The sequence below is a fragment of the Onychostruthus taczanowskii genome, unplaced genomic scaffold (genome assembly GCF_017590055.1).
Source record: "Onychostruthus taczanowskii isolate IOZ18803 unplaced genomic scaffold, ASM1759005v1 scaffold9, whole genome shotgun sequence".
NCBI classification, from domain to species: Eukaryota; Metazoa; Chordata; class Aves; order Passeriformes; family Passeridae; genus Onychostruthus; species Onychostruthus taczanowskii.
Window position 1 is genome coordinate 14,383,106 of NW_024506993.1, and position 14,759 is coordinate 14,397,864.

General features: G+C 45.9%; 1 protein-coding gene across 1 annotated transcript in view; it reads right to left on the minus strand.

Annotated features, from left to right (window-relative positions):
- Positions 1 to 14,759, minus strand: part of DNAH1 (dynein axonemal heavy chain 1) — a 69,207-nt gene that overhangs the window by 22,693 nt on the left and 31,755 nt on the right. The window contains exons 30-47 of the mRNA XM_041425941.1: positions 13,657 to 13,770; positions 13,178 to 13,327; positions 12,600 to 12,686; positions 12,308 to 12,494; positions 12,103 to 12,194; positions 11,468 to 11,622; positions 9,710 to 9,887; positions 9,400 to 9,594; positions 8,624 to 8,743; positions 7,834 to 7,992; positions 7,453 to 7,557; positions 6,145 to 6,285; positions 5,493 to 5,653; positions 4,670 to 4,827; positions 4,364 to 4,537; positions 3,952 to 3,990; positions 2,689 to 2,867; positions 676 to 906 (exon numbers count right to left, since the gene is read on the minus strand). Of these exons, the coding sequence (XP_041281875.1) occupies positions 676 to 906; positions 2,689 to 2,867; positions 3,952 to 3,990; positions 4,364 to 4,537; positions 4,670 to 4,827; positions 5,493 to 5,653; positions 6,145 to 6,285; positions 7,453 to 7,557; positions 7,834 to 7,992; positions 8,624 to 8,743; positions 9,400 to 9,594; positions 9,710 to 9,887; positions 11,468 to 11,622; positions 12,103 to 12,194; positions 12,308 to 12,494; positions 12,600 to 12,686; positions 13,178 to 13,327; positions 13,657 to 13,770 (2,625 nt within the window). The remainder of the gene's footprint in view (positions 1 to 675; positions 907 to 2,688; positions 2,868 to 3,951; positions 3,991 to 4,363; positions 4,538 to 4,669; positions 4,828 to 5,492; positions 5,654 to 6,144; positions 6,286 to 7,452; positions 7,558 to 7,833; positions 7,993 to 8,623; positions 8,744 to 9,399; positions 9,595 to 9,709; positions 9,888 to 11,467; positions 11,623 to 12,102; positions 12,195 to 12,307; positions 12,495 to 12,599; positions 12,687 to 13,177; positions 13,328 to 13,656; positions 13,771 to 14,759) is intronic.

Genomic DNA, 14,759 nt, shown 5'->3' on the forward strand with positions numbered 1-14,759 from the left:
TCCAGCGCTGAGATCCCTGCCTAGATGCCAAAGTCCTGTGTGCATCACTGGGGACTGTGCAGCTGCCTCTATGTCTGGCTGTCTCAGTTGTGCTCACCTCAGTGGGGGACAGGCCTACCTACTCTGCAAAAGGGGTTGGAAAGCTCAGTTAATTACCAGCCCTTGTCACACAGCTATCACAAGACGAGAGACAACAGAATAATCATCTGTTTCTGATAATGAGTGCAAAACGCACCACTCATTGCCTTTGCTTAATTACCACTATCCAAGTACTCCCAGTATCTTCTCCAACAGGGAGCCTGGCAGTAACATTAATTACTTGTAAAGGTCAATTGTGAAGTCTTTAATGGCGAAAGTAGTATTGTTTGGGGGTAATGTGCCATTTCTTTCCAGCAAATTTCACTTTTCAGTCCCAAGTGTGACTCATTTGGGAGATTTGGTATAGCAGGCTGCCTCTAGGATTGCAATGCAGAGACAGCTTGTTCCACCTCAACTGCCCATCACAACAAATATTCATATATGTGGTAGGATTCCACAGGAGACCCCTGGAATGGTTTGTAGTTTCAGACACCTCTAATTAAAGCACTGCTATTGCTACTATTACTGTTTTCCTTTGTTTGTAGAAGACTGGAAAGATGTGAATGTAGTTCCCAACGTGATTCCTGGGGTCCTTACCTTATCCTGGCTGTCGATTGCTTGGTACACTTTGACACTGGCACGTGGCTCCATGAAGTCTCCAAACAGAACTGTCTGGTTGGGAATGACCTCCTCAAAAGTGGTGCCAAACTCCTCCATCTTCTCAGTCATTAGGTTGTCAAACCAGGTCCGGTCCTCGTCACTGACCAAGCGATCACGGAAGACCCGGCAGCTCTCGTGGTACCACAATCTCAGCAGGTGCTCTTTGTTCTGGTAGGAAATCCCAGAAAACAGCCCCCGTGAGAGAAGCAGAGAAGTGTTATGAGCACTGCTGTCAGCAAAGCTGGTTCCTGCCCAGCATGTGGCCAGCTCCACTCCCGTTACAAGGCAACTGGAGCGGAGAAAGAACTGGGTGGAGGAAGCTGCTTTCCCTTCTCCTCTCAAAAACAACTCTTGTCAAAACAGCTGCTTTGCAGAGAGCTCATTACAGCATCAGTTTACTCCCCTCTATTTGTCCATATGTCGGGCTTTCTTTGAGATATTTAAATTTTATGCTCTTTGTTCTTATCTTTCACCAGTTTGATTTAATTTGTACAGTTTTCTTGTGTGTTTTTTGAAAGATCCTTTCATTTGGCTGATAGCACAGAACCAATAGAACTTAGGGTCCTAAGTACTTCCTGTGATAATTCAGTCTCTACTAGCCAGACTGGAGCCACAGCAAGGTCCTCAGGAGAGCTGAAGGGCAGAAGCAGATAATAGGACAACATCTCTGCCGCTGCTTGGTCCCTGTCTGATCCCCCATCAGGGCTCCATCTAGCACTGAATGGATGGGCTGTGTCCTACTGACTCCCTGTGGCCACTCACCTGCTTCCATGCCAAGGAAGGACTGTGATGAAGGGGATGTCTGCCTGCTACTGGTACCAGGCAGTAGCCAAAGGGGAGGCTACCACACCCCTTGAGCAATATCAAAATGCATCTTCAATGAGAAATTAAAGCCTGTTTGCAGGTCTGTGAATGAGGCCTCAACTAGAACATTTCAGTCACCAGTGGTGTCCCTCAGGAGTCTGTGCTAGGGCCAGTTCTATCTAATATTTTTATTGATGACATGGATGAGGGTATTGAGTAAATTAGTAAATTTGCAGATGACACTAGGCTGGGAGCATGTGTCCATCTGTTGGAAGGTAGGAGGGCTCTGCAGAGAGACCTGGAATGGTTGGATGGATGGGCAGAGTCCAATAGGATGAATTTTAATAAGTTCAAGTGCCCAGTCCTGCACTTTGGCCGCAATAACCCCCTGCAGCATTATAGGCTGGGGATGGTGTGGCTGGACAGTGCCCAGGCAGAAAGGGACCTGGGGGTGCTGGTCACAGCCTGCTGAACATGAGCCAGCAGTGTGCCCTGGTGACCAAGAAGGCCAATGGCTCCTGGCCTGGATCAGGAACGGTGTGGCCAGCAGGAGCAGAGGTCATTCTCCCCCTGTACCTGGCACTGCTGAGGGCACACCTGGAGTGCTGTGTCCAGCTCTGGCCCCTCAGTTTGGGAAGGATGTTGGGACACTCGAGCACGTCCAGAGGAGGCAGTGAGGCTGGAGAGGGCCTGGGAACACAAACCCTGTGAGGAACCACTGAGGGAGCTGGGGGTGCTCAGCCTGGAGAAAAGGAGACTCAGGGGTGACCTTATCACTCCCTGCAGCTCCCTGAAAGGTCGTTGTGGTCAGGTGGGGTTGGGCTCTTTCTCCAGGCAGCACTGACAGAGCCAGAGGACGCAGTCTTAAGCTGTGCCAAGGGCAATATAGGTTGGATATTAGGAAAAAGTTTTTTACAGAAAGGGTGATAAAGTACTGGAATGGTCTGCCTGGGGAGGTGCTGGAGTCCCCATCCCTGGATGTGTTTAAAAGAAGACTGGATGTGGCACTTGGTGCCATGGTTTAGTTGAGGTGTTGGGGCTGGGTTGGATTTGATGTTGAAGGTGTCTTCCAACCCAGTGATTCTGTGATTCTGTGATTTCTGGTCTTGCCCTGGGTGGCAGGGCTGTGCTGATGGGAGGACTCACCTCAACCTTGCCAGCCTCAGCCATGAGCATGCCCTGGAACACCTTTGAGAGGTCTCTCAGGTTGAAGGTGTAATGTGACTTTGCTGGTGTGGGCAGCAGCTGGGATGTGATGGTCATATACACGGAGATGGTGGCATTGACTAAGGGCTCGTTCAAGTCCTTCACTGCATCTGCTCCCGCTGCAGAGACAGAAGTAGTTGGAGAGGAAGTCAAGATGGTAACTCTGGGCTGAGAAGGTCTTTGCAGTGCAGGAAGGTGGCACTGAGTGGCATAGGTGCTGGCTAGCACTTGGGCAGGAACACACTTTTTTCTGCTTTTTTCTGAGAGACAGTGAGGGACCTGTCCAAGCACCTGCTCACTGCAGTGGACAGCTGCCAATGGGTTTATCAACTAATGTGAACCAGATTTGGAGGTGGAAGAATGCTTTACAGTCATTCTGTGGTGTGAAGACTTCATGCCCCCCCAGGAGCAGAGCAGGCACTGCCAGACAGGTAATTGATGCCTACCTGAAATATTCCAGACAGGTTTTCCTTCTCCATCCTTGCACTCCCGCAGTGAAATCTCAGCTACTTTTAAGCTAGAAGGTGTGAGTGCCCTCTTAGCTAAACCCCCTGCAATTCATTATGCTCAGCAAATGCAAAGCCACTGAGGAATAATTTCTTATGCAATAGTCTGGCAAGATTTAAACACAGCTGCCAGTTTTAGAGCATAATTATTTTTTTCTCCCAATGAAGTTTATTACAAACACTCCTGGAGAAGTAGAGCCCTGTGACACCCCAGCATTTTGCACTTTTTTGCATGTTTTCAAAAATCCTTTAATTTCTTTCTAAATCACAGCTAGCTGTTTCAGTGTGCCCCTGAGATCACAGTCAGGTACTGGTGCTTCTGAATATTGTAAGCACTCAGAGAGCACTGCTTTGCTTCTCCCATAGCTGACTATTCTCACTCCTTTCTACTGGCAGATTTGCAGATGAGGGCATATTTGCAAAGATGATCCTCAATTCCCACCCTGTCAAGTATAAGAGGACTCATTTCACTCCAAATGAACCCTGTTTTCATGGTGGCTGTAGCACCATGCTCAGATCCACCCTGCTCAGCTGTCCACAGGCTGCAGCAGATGGAGAGTAACAGAAGGCTCTGCTTCCACAGAAGGCTGCTGTCTGGACAAGTGTCTGTCTGCTGAATGCACAGGTAAGCTGTGCCATGCTGTGCTCACCAGAGTGTTCTGTTCACAGTCTCTGTCATATTTCTGCTCTTACTTACGCACTGGATTTCTGTAACTTTTTTCTCCTAGGAATCCATCTAAAAAAAGACAAAAAAAATTAGTTCCAGCTTTACCTGCTGAGGTTAAGAATATCTGCATCACCCATCACAAACAAAATCCTCTCTGAAAGGCCCAGGCTATAGGATAACATATTGCAACTGTGAAAGCCAAAGCTGAAGTTTGTTGATTTGCACCAGCAGATTTGGCCCTGAGACTAAATAGGGTATGAGCTCTCTGTTTGCTAAGCCTCATAAAACACTTTCCCTAAAGCATCTTCAAGTGACTACTGCAAGTTCCAGCTTTCAACACTTTGATCAGATCATCAATATTAATTGCTCCCCTTCCAAACTCCATTGTCATCAAGGTGACTTTCAACATGAGGAGAAGGTGGAAGTTTTCTGCAGGACTTACCCATCCAGCTGCCAAGGATGGTGGAGAAGATCTTCCTCTTGCTGCTGTCATCCAATTCAGTGAAGGAGAGGTAGTTGAAATGGCGAGTGAGGCGTGGAGTGACAGGATTCCTTCCCCCTCCAGGAGGTCCCATGGCACAGACAAAATTAATATCTACCAGCTTCTTAAAAGTACCTTTGACAGTGCAAAATCAGGAATGAGTGCTGAGTCATAGCTGAAAACCCTCACCACAAATCTCCACGGCAGGTACACATATCTAACAGGCCAACCCTTGCCAAGAGCTCTGGCCAAGGATGAGGGTCATACCGATCTGTTTCCGGTCGTACCAGCCGTGGTGGTCCATCCACTGCCGCAGCAGCTCGATGGGTGGCTGAGCTCCATACTGCTCCAGCATGGGCATGTTCAAGTCGTCGATAAAAAATATGAAATACCGACCAACTGGAGGCCCAAACACTCCCTTCCTCCTGCAAGGACAGAACCCGTGTGAGGACACAGGAAAGGTACTTCTAACTTGATTCAAATGCATGTTTTTTTTCCTCTGGGTGCTTCCTGAGTCAATAGTTTCAGCTATTTTTTACACTTGATACACTCCTTTGTAAGGGCCTTTGCACCGAAAAGATCTGGAGCAACATTCGAGGCACTGACTTCTCTCCAAGTGAAATTTTGTCCACTTATGCACAATGCCAAGGAACAAATGAGTGCAAATAAAAGCAAAGCTTGAGCCCATGAATCTGTTGGAAACTTCAGTGGCTGACCAGGGAGGTAGAATGGAAGCTGTTTACTGTGGGGAGTGGGATTGCGGGTGGGCAGCCACATTTTCTCCCTTCATCACTTTCTGTAAAGATCCCACACCAGGGTTTGCAAACACCTGTGCTGTGAAATGTAGTATTTCTGGAATAACTAGAATTGGAGCAACTTTTACTGACCCTCACTAATCCTTCTCAATTTCTTCCCATTATAACAATTGGTTCTCACAATCCCAGCTCAGATGTGCTGCGTGTCCTACATGTTATCCACAGCTATACACGTTCAGAGCCCCTTCAGGTTTTGGGGTGAAACTAAATAGTCAAGTTGATAGAAACACTGAGCTCAGGGATACTGCCTTTGCACACACAGAAAGGAATCTTGCCTCTTATCCAGTTTGCTGTCGATGAGATCCTGGGTTTGGTTAGAAGAGGTGCGTGCTGAAAACATCAGGAAGTGGGCGATGTACTTGTTAGGCAAGTTCTTCAAAAGCTTGTCTGCAATTGTGAGAGTCTTCCCAGTGCCAGTGGGACCAATGCAAAGAACCTAGAAGCACAATCAGCAATGCAGCATAATCATAGGCAAGCAGCCTGTGTTTCCCAGAACTCTGACACTGGCTGGAGGAAAGGCAGGTTACTGCTCTTTTAGGCATTTGAAGGTTGGGAGAGAACTCTTGGACTTGCTTCTCCAATAAGGACAGCTGCTCAACACCAAAATCTCTTGGTGTGGATGGAATCCAACTAGAGGAGTACAAAATGGAACTGTAGGAAACAGGTACAGAGGGATGGTGATGGGCTATCTAGCAATTGCTGCATTTTGATTGAACAATTGAGTGTTGATATCCCTTTGGGGTGCTGGCATGGTGCCTAGGGACTGAATGGATAACTCTTAGTGCTTAAGCACAGATCTGGAGCAGAGAAATACAAATCCATGGAAGTGGGAAATAATCTCATAGTATTAGGTAGCTGTTAAGTTCTGACTGCACGGGGAGAAGAAGAGGTTGAATCAAAATTTCAAAAACAAGGCTGGGCACGTACTGGCTTATAGTTGATGAGCAACAGCTGCAGCAGATAGGCCATTCGGACTGTGTTCATCGTGGGCACAATAATGTCACAGAAGTTGGTGTCTGGAACCATGGTGAACTTTGCTGTAGCATCCAGCCATACCTCCCAGTGCACCTGAAAGATTGGAGTCTGCTTAGAGGGGGCATCCATCCCTTCTAAGAAAAGGAAAACTATTTCTGCTATTTTCCCTGTCATCGTTCCTTGCATAATAGCTCAGATTCTGATGAGAAATTCAGGTTTCCAGCCCCTCTGTTGAGTCTTGCCACCCTTACCTTTCTGTATGGAAATGCTGGGAGTGTTTGACTCGTTACTTTTGGGAGAGACAGAGCCCGAGACTTAGAGGTCATTGCCCCAGCAGCAACACACCTGCCCTCCCTTCTGAGAACTGGGATCAAAGCAGGATGGAGCACTTGTGATATCTGCAAGAAGAGGAACTCTGCCCATGGCAGAGGGCCAAAGGGGGCTTATCTGGGCTCCTGTCTTCCTGTTCCATGCCATCACCCACATTGCACTCAGAGGCACATGAGGTTTTCTACTTGTACAAGACAAGGATCTCTTGTACTAGATTGAAGCTGCAGATGAGCCTCCCAGAGGCCATTATATCAAATGAGATAGAGCTTCTGCCAGGGCAGTGCTGGACAACACAGGAGAAAATCTACATTCCTGACCACCCCATGTGGCCTTCCCACAGACACCACACTGGCACCTTCTGTTAAAGCACCTGACAGTCAGGTAGGGTTCTTTGTTTCATTTCAGGAAGGGGAAGCATTTTCCCTCCTTTTTAAAATTCCTTTTAGCCCAGAGTCTGGTGACTGTCAGTCAAGATGACCCTGACATGCCCTACACTGTTGTCTCTTGTGAAAAAGATGGAATATTTATCTGCCTTGCTGCTATTCCAGACTCTGCTGCACATAGCTCTTCTGCTGTTGTTCACTGCTTTCTAACACAGGCAGATCTATCCATATGAGCTCCTTGCTGTCCTCCAGCAGCCACACCTGTGCCACCCCTCACTCATCTGAGCACTGACAGAGACACCCAGGTCTCAACTGACCAGCTCTTGGCTCAGCTTTGAAAGATCTGGTTCACAACTCTGAAGGCAAGAAACGGCCCTCTTGATTCAATAAAAAGCTTAATTTTGATTTAAACATTCCTGTTTGCTTCCTATAGGCCTTTCTTCTTCGCCCTTAATGAGAAAACCCTACCAAATCTTGTAGGACTGTGTTGCTTCCTGGTCTCTCCTCCTAAATTACCCAGCTTGGAATTAAAAGTTAAATACTTCACCTCTTTACGGACTTCCTCATCCAGATCTTCTTCAGTACCGCTAAGCCCACCATCATCCAGTTTATAGTCATAAACCAGTCCTTCTTCTGGGAAGAGTAACCGGATCTGTGAGAATAAAGCTGTGGTGAACCTGGCTGCCACTCAGCTGAATTCACAGGAGGATTTGCACTACTTCAAGGCAGACTTTACTAATGGGATGCTACCCAGGCCAGGGGCTCAGGTCTCTCCCAGAACTTCCAGCTCCAGGGGTCCCTTTGAGAGAGTGGCACGCCAGATGGCAACAGAAAGTCCATCCAAAGCCTCCAGGCATTCAGCTCTGATCACCATTCCTCACTACTAATTTCTCTATAATGAGAGAAGATCTGCTTTTCCTTTACTCACCCTTTCCTTTGCCATCTTCTTCCTGAGCCATGAGCTAAAGGCCTCACGACCTACAGAATCTCCAGTAGCACCCACACTCCAGATCAAGGCAAATATAAACCAAGGTTCAATCAGCTCTCCCATACGAGCAGTCTTCTCCCGGGGAATCGTCTTCAATCCCTTAGAACCAGAGACAAGCAGAAGAAAAATTCTCAGGTGTAATTACAGCACACAAACCCCAGACTCTTCTTAATTTGCTCATAATTCTATTCAGCTTCTGGGTAGTTTTTTCTAGCCAGTTTTTCACAGGCCTTGTTAATACCTTAGGTGGATTAAAATTTGTTGTTTCATTGTGTTTCATTGGTGTACTTGAGAGACTCCCTTTGCTGAACTAACGTCACTCAACAGGAGATGGGAGAAGAATTTAGTCTAGGTTTTTAATTTGAAAATTGTCCAGCCTTCTTCAATACTAATTCTCAAAGGACCCACAATCTGAAGTGCATCATTGCTCAGCTCTGATCTTTGCTTTCCCCTCATTCTCCAATTCCCTCTGCTATAAATAAAAGTGAACCTCTGCCCTCCAGCCTGGTAGGCATGGAGCTTATCTTGTGTTCCTTCAGTGGGCAGAGCATAATCCTTCCAGGTTTACCTGTGATTTGCTGGATGCTGTATTACCTTCTGCCACGCAGATGAGCTACAGCATGACCTTTCTGCACCAACATCTTGCTCTCTGGTGACTAACTCTTTCCATGACTTAGCGTCCTTAAGAGTTACAGACACAAGTAACAGTGATAGAGGTAGCAAAATCTACCTTAACGGGAATGAAGGGCTGATACTGACATTCCAAGAGCGTGAGGAGGCTCATTGTGAGGTTACTGTCTGTAGAGGCAATTATCTCCTTCACAGAGCTTCGTAAAAAGTCGATGGCCTCCTGGAAAGACAGGCAGGGACAGCTCAGTGTCAGCATCCAGCACAGCTGTCTTTGGTTTTACCTTCTTGTTCACCTCCATCATGTTATGTTTAGCAGGGAGACCACAACTGAGAATGCTGCCATTTCCAACCGCATCCCAAGTACCACCATTTTTACTGGAGAAAAGCAAGACAAGCCCCTTGGTTCAGTCTTAACACCAAGAAACCTCTGGGCCTCCCTTTTGGTTCTGTGTAACAGTTACATGTATCTTGTGCTATCACTGATGTTAAATGGTTTGCTCCCTTTAGAGCCTTCCTTTGTAGCTCCAGGTTCTTCATTAAAATAATGGCTTATCAGCAGAGTAAAAATAACAAGACTTGTTTGTACAACCTTCTCCCTGGAGGGGCTCCACTCTAAGCTATGAAACTGCACTAGGGATGGTTTTGTCCAGAAGATAATTTTAAAATGAAATAAAACCAACTATAATGACCAATAAGACTTAGTCACATCTACAGAGATCAGTGAGTAACCTCTATTAAAACCACAAAATTCACAGAGACGTTTTCATGATAGATATTATGGTAGGAAATGTTCCCACAATGGCATTTAAATCCAGGCCTTTACAAGACTGGGCTGGTTGATGTTCAAGATGACATGGAAAGGCTGGAACAGCTCACCTGGAGGAATCTCTTGAAGAGAGATGCCAGCTGCTGTGCGAAGCGCTGCATGACTTCTGGCATATTTTTCAGCCAGCATTCAATGAAAGGGTCCAGCCCCAAAATGCTGGGTTCCAGGTAAACCATGCCACAGCGGGAGACTGTGGCAGGGGAGGCAACAGCCAAATCCTGGACTTCAAACATCATGGTCATGCCCTGGAAATTAGAAAATAAAACAAAGGATAAGGACCTGCTCAGTTTTGAAACGTATTTCAATGCAGGGAGGAAGGAGTACAGACAACAGGCAGCAAAAGTGGGAGGGATGAGTTACCTCTGTCATCTTGATGATTTCCCCTGAGCTGAGGCATAGCTTCTTATTGTCATCAAGTACTGTGTTCATGTTCTCAATCCACAAAGCATCCACTGGCCCATCAAACATGTACCACTTCTTGTTGGAGTCAGCAGCCACAGTTCCCCGGCGCATGAGTGTGGAAAAGATCCCGTCTGTCCTGAAAGGCAGGAGGAAGGCAGGGCTTGGCCCATTCTGGTTTTGCTGAAATAAATGGCAAAGTTCCCACCACAAAAGGCAATCTTATCCTGCTTCACTTGTCTCCCTTATCTACGAGCTGCAGAAAGGTCCACCTCATTCCTTTTTTACTGAGACACATCTCAGCCTGAGTGACACCACAAAACAATTTCTTTGAGCACCAGGATCTGGAATTTGTATCATTTAACTATAAGATGTCAAGCTTCCCTTTAACATCTCTGTCCTCAGTGAAGAGTAAAGAGGCCTTGCTAGCATCCAGTTCAAGTCACAGGCAGATTATCTGCTTTCTGGAGATGCCTCTTTTTCTCTTTTTCTCAAGGTTAAAAGGATAAATCCAGGCTAAAGAGCATGACCCTACCCTCTTTATAACTGAAGTTCCCCATCCTCAGCTGCCTGTGAACCCGGGTGGTGCTGGAGCTGGTGACCAGGAGAACAGACACAAGGAATGCTGGCTGTTGGCAGCAAGAATTTAATCTGTACATGGAAACCTTGAGCACGGTTTCCATTCAGATCCTGGACTCGATTCCTGCTATTAAATAATTATTTGTTATTTTTATAGTACTAGTGAATTCCAGGGTATTGTTACTGAGATCAAGGGAAAACAGTCTGTGCTAAAGCTCAGCTGATTAAAGCAGATGGATTTGTCTGTAAATATATTTTACGGAATTGCTGTATTTTTCTTTTTTGTCACACTGACATGCCCGTGTAGAGTCACATCATAAATAAACTGTTGAGCTTAATTGGAGCTCCTATAAAATGTCCTTCAGTAAATATGTACCACATCCTAAGCTGGGAAGCTCTGGTCACAGCATCAGTAATGTTTACTGGCTTGCACTTTTCCCAGGGATAGTTAGGTTTATATATGTTTAGTTTCCCTCATTTTACAGAACACAGTCTTTAGCTTTGCCCTGAGACAAGTGCTGGCTGACAGGGCCAAAGGGAGATTCACACTGCTTCTCACATCCTAGCTTATGGATAAAGTGAGCTGCAAAGTCAACCTCAGGTCACATATGGAAACATAAGCAGTAGGACCTGGCTATAAAGAGGGCAAGTGGGCTATTGGTTCTTGTTTCCAAACCATGTAAGCAAGCAGGAGCCCTGGCAACAGGAATGAAATTCCTCTTTATGCCTCAAAGTCATTCCTCATCACTCAAGGATACCAGAGTATTTATACAGAACAATTCAAGTGCGCAGTACAGAGGTCACTTTTCTTCAGAAGCAAAGCAAGTGTTTTTAAGCTGCTGTATCTTAGGAGCAGGGGCATGTGCTCCAAAGCTATTGAATTATTGTTCTGCAGTTAATGCTGCGAGCTGAGCTGCAGGAACTGTCTGGGCATGTGCTGGCAGACGGGGCCAAGTGCACAATGAAGGATGTCAGCTTAAATCGCCGTGACTGGCTGCTGTAGCTTGGTGGGGATAAGGACTTGATCACTTCTGGTTTTATGCCACCACCCCAAACGGTTCTCAGCCTTGGAGAGAAGACGCTCAAGACCAGAAAAGTGTTTTCTGTCTGGAAGAAAGGAAAGAAGGTTTTGTACTTTACCATTCATGCGTTAGCAAGTTGAACTCTCCATAAAGCTGGCCCATTGTGATGGATTTGGGATTCAGTACAAAGTAGCGGACTGCTTCGTAATTCCCACCACTGGCTGCAGGCTGACCTTTCAGTGATGTCATTGCAGCTGCCAGGACTTCATAACTCTGCAAAAGCAGGACAGCCAGAGAGTTAACTGCCATGGCTCCAGGGCAACAAAGCCACTTGCTCTCACAGCAACTGCATTCAAATGCAGTGAGAAAAGAGACATAGTGAAGGGTAATATTATAGTATGGAAATGTCTGGCTGAAACAAAAGCACAGAAATTAAGCACTCTATATGCAGTGGAGGAGGAAGTTAGATCTTGTGTGCAAGAGGCCTGAAGCACCTAGAGAGGTCAAAGTATGTCTCAGCCTTAGACATGTGCAGGAGAACTAATGAGCTTCTGTCTAATCCCACAGCTCAAAAGCGAACCAGTAATATACCTCCCCATGACTACAAATTATTACTGACAGGTAGCATCTTTGTGCCCTGACTTCTAGGGAGAGAAGCTTTAAATGCCAGTATGGATCTTCTGTGAAACTTAACCCACTGCATCACTTGGTAGGTGATGGTTTGCTGGGGCCAGCACAGTGTCTCACCCATACCTTTGTCTTCCCAGAACCTGTTGGTCCCACCAGCATCAGGCCGTGACGAACTACGGTGGTCTCGTACAGCTGGATGCATTTAGTCACAAAACCTGCACAGGAAGATGATGCAGAGTGGGCCTGGGAACACATCTCTTTCCCAGGGCAGCATGCTGGACTAAAAGCCCAGGTCCAGAGGGAACTTGTGGAGAGACTTTCTCCTCACCATCAACATCCTTCAGATTTGCCTCGATGCAGGATTTGCGAATGGCTTCTTCCAGGATGCCATAATCAACAGGTGTTTCCTTGATATTTGGAAATAAATCTGAGACAATACCATTGAAGAGCTTGAGGTCATCCTGCAGGAATTTGGGTACATTGGCATCCCTAATAGCTCGCAGGCAGATCAGCTCCTGCAAGGATTTGAGAACTCAGGACTTCAGAGATATTTCCTCTTGTATGAGGCTGCAGAAAAGGCCCCATAAGTCTATGGCAGTGTAAAGTACAAACATGTTTACCTCATCCATATCAGGATTCTCTCTTTTGAGATTGCCAGCTGTTGAGATGACAGTCTTCACAGCTCTCATCCCAAAGTCATAGTGGTCCTGAAAAAGGCACAGAGGAAACAATATCATCAAGTAGAGGAGCACCACATAAAAAAGTAAACTTAGGCATGTACTCAGCTAGCAGGCGAGAAAAGAAAAATGAGAGTTATGCCTTCAGAACAATTCCTCTTTCATCCAACCCCATTCTCAGTCAACTAAGTCCTCAGCTGTACAGTCTATGCATGAGGAAGTTGAGAATAAGTACACAGTGAAAAATCCTAGATGGAAGGAAAAGCAGGCAGGGCTGTTTAGCTCAACTGTCTTGCCACTGTAATCCTAAATAGGATTTAAGGTGAATCCAAGTCCAGCCACAGGAGCAGAAACAAGAATTAAAAAGAAAGAAAGAAAGAAAGAAGGCAGATGAAGAATGGATGTAGTGACCTTTCTGAGATATGCTATCACTAGGCACCAAGAAAACCATCAGGGTACTTCATGCCTAGGCTGAGAAAGTCTCACATTTAAAAAACAGTCTTGGACATTAAGACATCTACCTGGGAGCTGAGCTGTTCTGACAGTAGTTTGAATGTTGTGGTAATCTTCTTTGCAAGGACTTTGGCTTCATTAAACCCGAAGGAGTAGAGTGAGATCTCAGCAATCATGGAGTAATCTGGGACCATCATAGCCACAGGACGAAAGAGAGCCTGGAACATAAAGATCCAACACAATGTTCAAAACACTGTCATTTCTTGCTTTTTTTTCCCAGCAAACTGAAAATGCTGAGTATCCATTCCAGACTGTTTAGAGGACACAACATGAGTGTGCTTGGCAGCTGTCACTGCAGCATCCCTGCAGACTGCAATCTGAACAGTGCCATTTCCTTACACATGTGGTTCAAATCTCAAAGTGATCCTGGAGACTCCTCAAAAGATTCACACCCTAACTCTTGCCATGGACACACTGATGGATCCAGGTAGCACCCAGCACATTTATTTCCCCTCTTCCTTCTGCCTGTGCAGCCTACCCTCCTTACCTTCAGGTTATCAGGCAGCTCAGTGCGCCCAGCGTACCCTGGGTTCATTGTGATGAAGACTGCACAGGATGGGACCAGTGGGATCTCTGTGCCTTCAAATATGAAGGTTTCCACCTGGAAAATTAAAAGTATGATCATCCTCGAAGAACAGAGCCTGACCTGCAAATTAAATAATGTAATAGAATCTTCCAAGAGAACAATAGCTTTAAGTTGTTAAATTATAAAGCACAAACACACACAGCTGCCCACAACAGTAGTGACTCAATCTGGTCCCACTGCAGGAATCCAGTATTACCAGCAATATTTTTCACTGTATAAAAGACTGGGCTTGTGGAAGATTTACTGATTGGTTAAATTTTCCTTTTTTTCCCTTTAAACTCTCGAACAGACTTCTATCCCTTCAGCTGTAAACAAACATCTTCCCATTTATTTTGCACTAGAGATCAGACCTGAATTAATTCATGGCAAAGAGGGCAAAGAGAAACCTAAATCCTTTTTAAAGCTGTGTAGGTAGTAATTTCAGATGGGGGATAAAGTAATGCAGAAGAATTTACGGAGAGCAAGTTTCTAATTCCAAGCCAAAGTCAATGAGATTCAGGTCTTAAACCTTCTGAGCCTCCAGAGAACAAAGCAGAGGCTGGCTGCTAGACTGGCTGACAGCTGAATCTCCATTAAAGCCAACAGTTCACAACAATTCTCTTTACAATGCAACTCTGTGTGCACGAGAATATGTGTTTTTCTGCACATACTGGGTTTCTGAATCCACCAAAGCTTGGTTAACACATTTGGACAAATTTGGTGCTGAGCAATTAATGTCAGAGCACTGACTGCCTTTATCACGGCTCCAGTTTAGATCAGCTCAGTGGATCTGTATCAGTGTCTCCCACACCAAAGTCTGCTGGCACTACAGCTCAAGCTGAGAGGTACTTCAGCCTGTGAGAGTGTGGGCAACTCTGGCAGCACAGACTAAGGTGAAGTTAAAAATTCCCCTGAGGATGTTGACTGTAATGAACTGATATGATGTGCCATAGTTAGGACATTGTTCAAACCTCTCCTCAAGGATGTCTGTTAAGAGCTGCCCCTGAGAAGTGAAGCTTGAAGGT